Source organism: Oncorhynchus nerka, linkage group LG19 (assembly GCF_034236695.1).
Source record: "Oncorhynchus nerka isolate Pitt River linkage group LG19, Oner_Uvic_2.0, whole genome shotgun sequence".
Lineage (NCBI taxonomy): Eukaryota > Metazoa > Chordata > Actinopteri > Salmoniformes > Salmonidae > Oncorhynchus > Oncorhynchus nerka.
Window position 1 is genome coordinate 27229641 of NC_088414.1, and position 11340 is coordinate 27240980.

Sequence of the window (11340 nt, forward strand, 5' to 3'; positions counted from 1 at the left end):
TTAAAAGGTGGGCACCTCTTACCTGTGAGAAACAGAGTTTTGAGACTGAACTGTTGATGGGAACAACAGAACAGACGTCTGACAAGATTGCCTTATTGTCTTATTAAGAACTGGAGAGTGGAGGAATGTTTGTCATGAAGTTGTCTCATCATCAAAGACATATACGTTCCTAAAAACTGTCCCAAGACTGTCAACCCTGAACACTCAATGTCAGGGATAGGCCTTGTTTCTCAACTCTGAACACAGGGTCAAGAAGCGGGTGAGGGAATAGCTTAATGTCAAACTAGTCACACTGCTACTCCGAAACTTACATCATGTGGAAAATATTACTCAATTAATTGTACACAAGGGTGCACAAATAAAACAAAAGACCTTCTTCAGTGTTGCTTTAAAAAAAAAACTTATTAGACCTACCCTACTCTATCCATCTCTCTTGTCAGATATTTTTTCTAAATGATGATAAAATTCTAAAGCCCTATAACTCTTGTGCACATAGCACTATCAACAAGATATGACTGTCTCTCAACACCAAAACCCTTAGTTGCCCTCTTATGCAGCTCTCATTTCCAGGAACTGAGGATGGCCAGGAAGAGAAATAATAATGAAGACATACTGTATGTGAGGATCAAACAGAACTATCCTACATTCACTCACTCTTCCACACTTAGGCTGTTATTGCAGCAGGGGAGTGAATGGACAGACATATTGGACATTATTGTCTTGTTTTGTAATACAGACCCAGCCTGTCATGAACAACACCAAGTCCTTTTCACATTCTCTCACCGTGAGAAGCAGGATGTAAAGCTAAATACCATGCAGGTTCTCAATAACACCTCCCTCTGATAAGTTAGATGACTCATAGAACAGAAAGACCAATTTAACGTGTCATCTAAATGAATCCGGACAGATGTCTGAAACATGTATTCACTGACCATGTCTGCCTGGTGTCTGTCTCTCTGTCTGTTCAATCTCCACTCACAAAGCTAGTGGCGGCACTTGTTAGCATATGTTTGATGCAGTGACCATGATCAGTTTTACAACCTCGGTGTAAGGTGTCCTATTAATACCGCATGATGATTATTATAGTCTGTTAGCCTATGGATGCTCATATCTACGTGTTAGTAATGGAATGGCATATAATATGATAATCTTACCATCAGACTTTGATTCCTATATTTGTTTTGACATACTTCCCAGAACTGTGTGCGTCATGACGCAATCAGATGCGTGTTTGGGAAATCCCGAATTGTAATAACGCATTTATCATTGACGGTCTAGCCTACTACACCTTTAAGACGTCGACACTGCGAATTGGGAGTGGGCATATGTTCGACAGTAAAATCACAACACTTCGCAATGGGAAAACTGTGAAGAGGACCCTCTGCGCTGACCACTAGTTATAGAAAAGGTTTGAAATAATGTGCACCAAAAGGCTATATTGCCATAACAACTATGTATGAAAAGTGATACGGAAACCATTAAATGCATGTGGGATGAGGTTTGCGCAATGGACGCACAAGGGTCTTGGTCTGCATACGTCAACACATTTTGTGACATGTTTACGTTTTGATTTGCCTGTAGAATGTTGTATTTTAATCGTCTCTGACATTTGACAGAAATGTATTCCCGATCAGCAGGGAAATTGTGCTGCTAAAGTGTGAAATATGTTTACAGTTGATTTTCTTCAGTTTTGTTATCTACCACATTCTCCATTTTAACTCCGTCTTTAGCCAGCGACAACGATATTTATCTCATCGACACAAAAATATCTGCCGGTATCCTGCATGTTGTACTGTTGTGGAAGCAAGGACAAGGAGAAGCAGCGCCCGGACGCTGCAGAGGTGTCGAGAATTCTAGAGACAGAGACAGAGAAAAACCGAAAGAGCCAAGAAAGCGCACCTCAACCACGGGACATGTACGGAATAGCGGCAATGCCCGAGCTTCTACCACCCTCTGGCGTCCTCCAGCCCAGCTCAGTAATCCCACTCGAGTCGGGTGAGGTGCCTGGTTTGTGGAATGGATTCAACAGGGGTGTGCTGAGTTTTGACTCCCCCCAGCGGAGACGAGGCCAACGGGCCCCGAAGTTAGGGCAAATAGGACGGTCGAAGAGAGGTGAGTGTCGGAGATGATGGGGCAACAAGCAAAAGACGAGGAACTAGAATTGCGCTGAAAGAAATTGAACTGCCCGTGACTAAATTATCTACCTGGTTTCAGAGCATTTCGTATTATTCTGTACATAAATCCGAGATACTCATTTAGTATGATATGTTACGTTTCGTATGGTATGTATTAATATGTGGATGTCCATCACTCATTTTGTATGATATGGTACGAATTACAATTCGTATTATATGTTACGAATTTGCTAAATTTACAAATGGTTACGAATTTGGCAAGAGTATGATATGTTACGAATTCTAGCTAATGTCAGGTTAATGTCAGCTAGCTCGCTTAATGTTAGCTAGCTGGCTGACGTTAGCTAGGCTAGTGGTTAGGTTTATGAGTTCGTTTATAGGAGAAGGGTTGGCTAAATGGTTAAGGTTAGAGGCAGGGTTAGCAAGCTTGCTAGGTAGTTGCAAAGTAGCTAAAAAAAGTAGTAAGTAGTTGAAAAATGGCTAATTAGCTCAAATTGTCCATGAAGAGATTTGAAGTTGCAACCTTTGGGTTGCTAGACGTTTGTGTTCTACGACCACCTACTAATCATACCAAACGTAACATATCAGAATCAGACTGGCCTTTGTAGAAGTTATGTAGAATGTTGTTCATTCATCTGTCAATATATTGATATTCATAGTCTTTCCCCCTTTCGTTTACAGTGGTTATAGAGGATGACGACTTGGATGATGTCATGAAACACAATGGCCTCCCCATATCAATCAATATCTCTCCTGTTGCCTGAACAACTCTGATAGTGTCCAGACCTCAAGAGGCTATTGTGCTCATTTGTGAAATTCTGAAGTGTGTACCACTTGTTTCTGGACAATGTCCAATTCAGGTGCCCATTGCAAAGTTTACAATAGTAGCATGCGCATCACATGTAGTTTAGCTCTTCCTGGACACAGGAAGGTCTGTCCCAAGGAAATAGAAGTAAAAAAACAGTGCATCTTTGCTTCAGCTGGTGTTGAAGGGGGGACTTTCTGTCCTGAGGAGAGGGGAGCAATTAGGATAGATTTGGGTCTGGACAGGCTGAAACATAAGCACACAAGAGAAGGCCCTACCCATCAAGACCTGCCCCCTCAAAATGAGTGGACCTGTTTGTTTGTTGTTGTCTTTAGTGTCTATATTTTAAACACTCCATCCAAGATGTTATTTTAATTTGTGTCAATCCAACCTATATCTAATTGATAAAACAGCTACTCATAGTGCTGGGCAGTGTTTTCACAATATTATTTATTTGACATTATGTACGCTTTTTCAGTGTTTCACATATGTTGACAACACTTATTTTAGTTTTTGACAGTTGACAACACTGTCTCGTTTTGGTGCAAACTAATTGTAAAATTTGTTGTAAAACGTGTTAGATAAACTGAAGGCTTTAATTTGCCATTGTAACATGTCACAATCATTGTCTTAGTATAACATATGTTGTACTGTATGTTACTTTTACCCCTGAGTTGCTAGACAAGAGTTCCCACTGTGAACTATTTATGGAACTTTATGTATCCCTGCATCAAGGTGTAATATACACATTTTTTACAACCAGCTTCCTGTTATATTCTTCACCATAATGCCACATCTGTGGCAAGTCATGTGGCATTCAGATAAGTAGCCTAACTTATGTTAAACCCAGCTATGAAGCAGGTCGCTACATGGAGGAGCAACTCAAGGAAATTGGTGTAAGACTCCGATCTGTGAGGAATACATTGTTTTGATGTAACCATTGTTTGGCTCAGTGTTATCTCTTTGTCAAGATTAATAGATGTAAAGTTATAAAATCTACCCCTCACTAGAGATATACAAGCAGGGTTTAGCTTAAATCAATTCACTTGTCAAGAACGTATTTTCTAAATCCTCCTTGAATCTACTTGTTAGTTTTCCCCAACCCTTTTCAGTTATCAAATCACATTTTATTGTGCCAAATACAACTTACAAGCCCTTAACCAACCATGCAGTTTTAAGAAAATAGAGTTAAGAAAATATTTAAATTGTACCAAGCGAATTTTGCTCTGCCCGGAGTACCCCTGACATATTCCTTCATGTGCATTATACCAGTAGGACTATTATCTCATGAGTCTTCTCAAGTACCCTCTGTCAAGTAACCCTGTTTGGGAACCACTGTTAGAATGTGATCCGCTGTTGTGTAATGATAGTATGCACCACCAGATAGCGATAAAGTTAAAGGAACATAGTCCTCAGCCCAACATATGTGTCTTACTCAACCCCTCAGTCTGTTATTCATTTGTAATAAAACATGTTTGTATAGGTTCATTTCCAAAGACTAAGTCACAAGCTCACGGTTGAAGACAATGAGAACATTTCAAAAATAGTCCCTAACTCACTGATTTGAGAGAACTTAATGTACATTGTTAGATTCCCCTGCCAGTGAGCTTTATAGCTTCATGCAGCTCATTCCACCCATCCCCCAAACATGCCAGAGAGACTAGGGGGGAGGCAGTTGTACAACAATGCATCTTCCACATGTAACCCAACCCCTCTGAATTAGAGGTGCAGAAGGCTGCCTGGGTAACAGTGGGTTAACTGCCTTGCTTAGGAGCCAAACAGATGTTTACCTTGTCAGCTCGGGGATTTGATCCAGCAACCTTTTGGTTACTGGCCCAACTCTACCAGCCAGGCTACCAGACCATGTTCGAGGGGATCTAAACCATTTTGCCTAGATAAATAATATATCACAAGTAAAATTGTGACTCACTGACCTACAAATAATTATAAGTCGTTATTTATGATGCAAGGTGATTTGTAGATCAGTCAGTTGGCAATGGCCTGCACTGTTGGCTGCAATGTGAAACAAGCTCCATGAGGATCATAAAGACTGGGTTCCAGAGCTTAGACATTGCTGCACCTAACAGGTCTTCAACTCCTGGTTAGGTATTTTAAGTATCAGCTAACCACATCCTAGGCGTCTTCTCTGACCAGGCGTTGCGGACGCCTGCTAGATCTTAAAACACCTGGATAGCAATCTCAGTCGGTGATGTGGCACCCCAACCATTGGTTGATGCATGCCATGTCTGGGCAGTGGAACGCAACACCTATGTTACTGCCGTGTTCAAAACAGCTGGGAACTCTGGACTTCAGTGCATTCAAGACTACTGCAATTTATGTATAAACAAGATTTCTTGCAACATCTGCATATCTGGCATGGAATCCCACAACATAGACACAATAAACCAGAACCCACAACTTGTCACCATTTTATTTACAGAAGACAATCTCAAAAAGTTAAATATTAAAAATGTGGCAGTATTACAAAACTACTCTTGGGAAAAGGAGAATACATTTGATCCTTTTGAAGCATACATATTTCAGGTTACTAGCCAATTTTTTAAAAAGTTGCCAAAATGAGAGTACACCTTTACCGCTGATAATGGCATTAAGTGAATCACAGCAAATAGTCAACAATCTTAGTTGTGGGAGAACAGTCTCGGGCCTTCAGAAATTACAAGTCTTGACAGAGTCACATGTGTTGTATAATTCAAAATGATGTATCTAGCGTAATCATTATAAATCTAGATATAGGCTTGCATTTCCTGATTGGCTCCTAAAACAGCTTGTGGTATGGTTGGCCGTTGTAATGTAATACCAAAGCATGATGGCCCCATCATTACATAGTCATCTGGCCTGTCCATGTAGGCTACAGTAATAGAAATGGGAAAAGTGAAGGGATGTAAAAAGGTCTGAGGCCAACACGCAACATCTGCTCTACCTTACAAGTAAACATCATGAGCAGTCCTCTAGAACCATCTCTTAATTACATCCTTACTGATTTATTGTAACTGAGGGTATACCCTGGGAAAAAAATAACACGTAGTTTAAAAAAAGTGGACTGACGGACCAAAATGTCATGTTGAGTTTGACTGATGCGCTGTAGATTCCTAAGTTTTCCTACAGCATCCATGAAACTCAAACATACTCCTTGCTGCTGCTGGGGGGACGAGTGGAGGCGATGGGGTATTTGGCCTTAGGTTTGCCCTTGGGGCAGGTTGCTGCAAGCATGGCACCACCAATTATGTCCAGGAATGCTCCAGCCCAGGCAATGAAGATGGCTGAACCAAACTCATACCTAGAAGATGAGGGTTTGTGTTGGCAACAGTATCTGTACAATGACATGCATAACAGAAAAATGGAAAGCAACTTCCAGCATTCAACACCATCAAGACAGTGAATTAAAGACTCCAGGTGATAAGGGAAGTTAGCCAAAGAGAGATTCAGTAGTACTTACTTGGAGTTCACAGGGGCGAATGGGTTGTAGAACTCCTTGATGATGTTGTTAGCATACCACGAGCAGGCGATAGTTGCACACAGAGCTATGGAGGGGAACGAAATGTTAGCGGTTAAACCATCAGAGCATACAGAGAATCAAGAGCCAATTTCAAGGTAACTCACATCCAATCAACAGGACGATGCCACCGGTCATGGCGATGCGAGACTTCTTGTTTTTGTCATCTCCCCCACAGTTGGTGCACTTCATTCCCATGGTGGCCACACCCAGTCCAGCCACGGTCACAATGATGCCTACAATCATCAGGGCACGCGTTGCCTGGAGTGCAGCTGGAGAGTTGGGGAAGGACAGGGTTAATACACCAGGATATCTCTTTAGGGTGGCAAACAAATAATTTATGGTGCATTACATGGCCCTCTTGTTTTTCTCCCAAACTGAGATAAGTTAGTTTGATAGCGGAAGTCCATATGGATGGTTGAGTGAATAAATAACCATTGACAAATGTTTGATTTACCCAACCAAATAATTTGAATTTAGCCACAAGTTTCAGTTATAGGAATATAAAGTTTTTAACCCAATTAGGTGTTTAGCTTTCATATCCAGGTTATTGAAACCTGAGAGCAGTGTAGCCACAAACAATACATGCAAACCTAACACTGATATTCTCCATCTTTGCCTCAACCACTCCCTCCCCCAATGCACCTCTAGTCAGGTGCAACAGAAACCGGCTTCAACCGGAAACCCCCATGAGGGTGAAGTGTGCGCCACCCCTCCCCCTCTGACTCAGTTGGCAAGTCAGGAACCAGTTAGACCAGTCATGAGACAGACGGGGGAGTTGGGTTTCACTAGGAGGGACTTCCTCACTATTGTCTAGCTAGACCCTCCCACAGCAAGTAGATCTCCAAATCAAAATGGATGTTTCGACAGTAAAATTATTTAATATGGCCTCATAACACCCACATACGAGCCAGTAAGCATTTAGACAACATACCGACGCCTGAAACTATGCATTTCTGAAAAGCTCCAGTTCCACAGATTGCAATTGGCATGAGAAAAACAGTACACCTCAATCATTGCTTACCTGGAATGCATGAAGAAATGTAAATAAGCATTTGGCACAAACTAATGAATTTCTACAGTTCCTCATATCTGGTAATTCTCCACCTTCCTGCTATCAGTGCAATGCAATTGACATCAAGCTATTTATTTACTTGTTACATTGACCACTGGTTTGATTACAATGCCTTTATCAGACATGGCTTGTGTTCATGTTTGCAGATATGATAAAGCATACAAGCAAAAGAGTATAAGAGATAAAGCTATATCGTTTTATAGACTCCTTATCAAAGTTGATACACAAGTTAAACAGTGGTTTTACAGCCACTAAAACTACCATGCAGTCAGGGAGCTCAAGCAGCTCAGTAAAGTCTATGCTCTCAATGTCTGAGAGCATAGTCTTTTACAGGTGCACTTTTGCCGAAGTGTGAAAATATGAATGGAATGGATGGCACTCACCCAGCCAGCCACACTTAACTCCACATCTAGACACCGCAATGTGTCTGCTGATTGAGACCAGAGTTTCTTAAACACCATGCTTCTACATCGCTTGCTCTTCGGGGTTTTAGACTGGCTTTCTATAGAAGCACTTTGTGACAACGGCTGATATAAAAAGGGCTTTATAAAATACATTTGATAGAGTAGGATGTAGTGGACAGAAGTCGCTACTTAAAACTACTTGTTGAGATACAGGATCAAGCAATTTTATCAGGGGGCAGTTGGCAGGGAGTGTAGTCAGAGGCTAACGTTTGGGCCATGCCTACATTTATGCAATATCATGATTTAGTGATTGTTGGTTTAAGCGAATATTGTACTCTAACACCAGTGGGGTAGGAAGCTAAACAGGAAAATATCGCCGCGAGCCAGTTTTATTCAGTAATAGGCTAGATGGGGAATGTATCTGTGCCTCTTTCTGACTGTGCACGCAGACTGACACATCTGTGAGTCCATTCAATGGCGTGTTGACTAAACAGAGCAGAGATCAAGGCTTGATTTACCCCCATGCCAGCAACTCGTCCCCCCTCGATACTGCCTGCAGCTAGCTAATAAGGGTTTTTCCAATAGGCGGATGAGGGCATGACACAGGACAATGGCTGTCTGGATAACCATTACCCTATTGGTAACTGCGCAACACAGCTATGTCCACGAACCAACGTGAATACAAAGCATTCCTCCAGTAGCCTGTGTTTGGTTATATCCCCTGATATCGTGAACCGATGGTGAGATATGAAATAGGAGTAGCCCCATATAATGGGCAAAGAAAAATGTTGGATAGAGTCCATTGGGGCTAAGTTAATGAATATCAAAAGGATAAAGCAACCAAAAATGTACATAGAAGATGGACACTAAGTATGAGTCGTAAATCGCACACAAGGTGTGGCAGTTCCATAGAACATTATCAAGTTTCCAATAAGACACGGGCGCATGCGTCATCTATAGCAGGGGCGCGCGTTAATTCCCTCGCCTAGCAAATTCAAACAGCATGTTCTCAACATTAACTTTTGACATTGTACTCATTCCACTAATAGTTTCATACTGGGAAATGAAACTAATTTTATATATAAACAAATTCATTAGCATACTTACAGTCAAGTTGCAGAATTGAGTCATAGACTTTGCATTGGATCTGGCCGGTACTCTGAAATGCACAAGACATCCATAATCCCTGGTACATAGACACCGCTGTGATGATGTTGTCCCCGACATAGGCGGACATTTTCCACTGCGGAAGGATTGTGCCGACAATTAACCCGATCAGACCCAGTAGCGACAGGGCAAACCCCAAAATCTGGAGTCCCGAGTTGGCCATTTCAACTCCTTGAAGCAAACCGAGTTTTAGGAATGTCACTGATCTTGAATAATCTTTGTAGTACAATAAAGACAACAAATAGTTTGATTGGCACGAAGAAATTACTGTCCACCTGTTTGAGAAAAGCAGCCCTTCACGCGTTCACACAATTAATGTCTTCAAAAAGAGCTCTCTTTTGTAAAATTGTTTTAGAAAGTAGCGGCTGCTTTCTGCAAACTATAAAAACAACTTGGCAGCTTCACCTCTAAAACGCAAACGGTAGAATTTCTCAGCACCTGTTGCCAAGCCGCACCTTGATTATTATAATGAGGGTCGGTCGGGGACGAGCGTTTTTAAGGTCTCTTCCTCACAAGGGGCGGGAACGCGCACAGTTTCGAGTCATTCACCTTCGATAGGTTTCATGATGTCACCGTTTCTGTCGCAGTATAATGAAACCAAACCGTTCAACTTCAATAATTTCCCGAATGTGATGCTGTGACTAATCGTTCACAAATCATTTGGTGAAGTTTAAAATTGTTAAAAAAAAAAGGAGAAGAAAATCCCCTAAATCAAGGGCCGATCTCTTGTGCTCAGGCATAGGGGCCTATTCCAGGTGTTCAGTTTATTTTTTCTAGGGGATAGATCAGCTATGACATTAGCAGATATAATTAAGTATATCAAATAACATTACTTGCATCATGTATAATCAACTTTTTTATTTATATTTTTTTACAATGTTTTATTATGTCCCTACCCCGCTTTCCACATCTGCCTTCTTCACCTGCCCAGTCATGTGAAATCCAAAGATCAAGGCCTAACACATTTATTTAAATTGACTGATTTCCTTATATGAATTGTAACTCAGTAAAATATTTTAAATTGTTGTATGTTACGTTTATATTTTTGTTCAGTATATATATATATTTATTTGTATGTTTTCCACCAAGTCCTCTGACCAGGGGAAAGGAGGGTTAGTGGCAGAATAAAAAAATATATATTTAAAAAATGGATTAGAATAAGATCAACTATTGATTTAGGGAGAAAATATACAAACAAGTCTATTTCCTAATTGCGTTGGACTCCAAGTGAATTTGCCAATCAACCAATCACTCCAATCTTAGTTCCAACCCTCAGATGTCCTCAGACATACTGACTCAACTCCAGCCACTTTAATAATGGAAAAGGTGATGTAAAAATGTATCACTAGCCACTTTAAACAATGCCACTTAATATAATGTTTACATACCCTACATTACTCATCTCATATGTATATACTGTACTCTATACCATCTACTGCATCTTGCCATCTTTATGTAATACATGTATGTCATGGGATTTTTATGAATAATGACTAAATTATGTATACATTTAACTTAGAACTATAACTAAACAGAATACTACTATGTTACTGTATGAATGTATGAATATTATTATAATCATAATACTGAATATAATGTCTGTAATTTTAGTCAAGAATTAGAACAAGGACTTTCTGTTCCTTGTTAGAAACGAATGGAGCTATCGTCAGACTGGCTGTAAATACTGTGTTCCTTACAGGACATCCTGTCTCTACCCAGGGAGGGGAGAGACCTTGGGCTAGTAGTAGACTGTTTAACAGGTGGCAGACAATGTGGGAAGGCTTGTGAACTATATTGCCATTGTATCTGAGAGGAGGAGAGACATTTATGATGAAATGTGAGGTATATAAACTAATGTACATGGTATTATGACCAGAGCTCTCGGAAAATAAACGCTACTGATTCATTTTGAAACTGGTCTCTGTCCATTATATGCAAATAAGTATCTTACAAATTCTTAGAAATGGACAGCGTGTTTTAATTGAATTTGTTAATGAACATATAGGAGTTAAATTCCTCTAACAATGTATCACTAGCCACTTTAAACAATGCCACTTTTATATGTTTACATACCCTACATTACTCATCTCATATGTATATACTGTACTCTATATCATCTACTGCATCTTGCCTATGCCGTTCTGTACCATCACTCATTCATATATTTTTATGTACATATTCTTCATCCCGTTACACTTGTGTGTATAAGGTAGTTGTTGTGAAATTGTTAGGTTAGATTA

The 11340-nt window shown here is 40.4% G+C and overlaps 1 protein-coding gene and 1 long non-coding RNA gene across 3 annotated transcripts; one reads left to right on the forward strand and one right to left on the reverse strand.

The window, feature by feature from the left end:
• Window positions 1–1280: 1280 nt before the first annotated feature.
• On the forward strand, window positions 1281–5962 carry LOC115101286 (uncharacterized). Of its 2 annotated transcripts, XR_003859279.2 has the most exons (3): window positions 1285–1408; window positions 1731–2112; window positions 2817–5962. It is a non-coding gene; the product is annotated as an uncharacterized LOC115101286 (long non-coding RNA). The 2 variants fall into 2 exon arrangements; XR_003859278.2 differs by having other exon boundaries at window positions 1281–2112.
• LOC115101285 (claudin-7-B-like) lies at window positions 5358–9573 on the reverse strand. The gene is made up of 4 exons (XM_029620650.2): window positions 9041–9573; window positions 6562–6726; window positions 6398–6482; window positions 5358–6238 (listed from the first exon to the last, which is right to left on the reverse strand). Exons 1-4 carry the CDS (start codon window positions 9261–9263, stop codon window positions 6079–6081), a joined length of 633 nt encoding a protein of 210 aa, XP_029476510.1. The 5' UTR covers window positions 9264–9573; the 3' UTR covers window positions 5358–6078.
• Window positions 9574–11340: the final 1767 nt, after the last annotated feature.

Excerpts from the sequence above, each read along its gene's own strand:
- LOC115101285 (XM_029620650.2), bottom strand. The coding sequence starts at position 9,263 with ATGGCCAACTCGGGACTCCAGATTTTGGGGTTTGCCCTGTCGCTACTG. Across the intron at positions 6,483-6,561 it reads CATCGTCCTGTTGATTGGAT|CTCTGTGTGCAACTATCGCC; the intron begins GTGAGTTACCTT and ends TCCCCTCCATAG. Across the intron at positions 6,239-6,397 it reads TTCGCCCCTGTGAACTCCAA|GTATGAGTTTGGTTCAGCCA; the intron begins GTAAGTACTACT and ends CTCATCTTCTAG.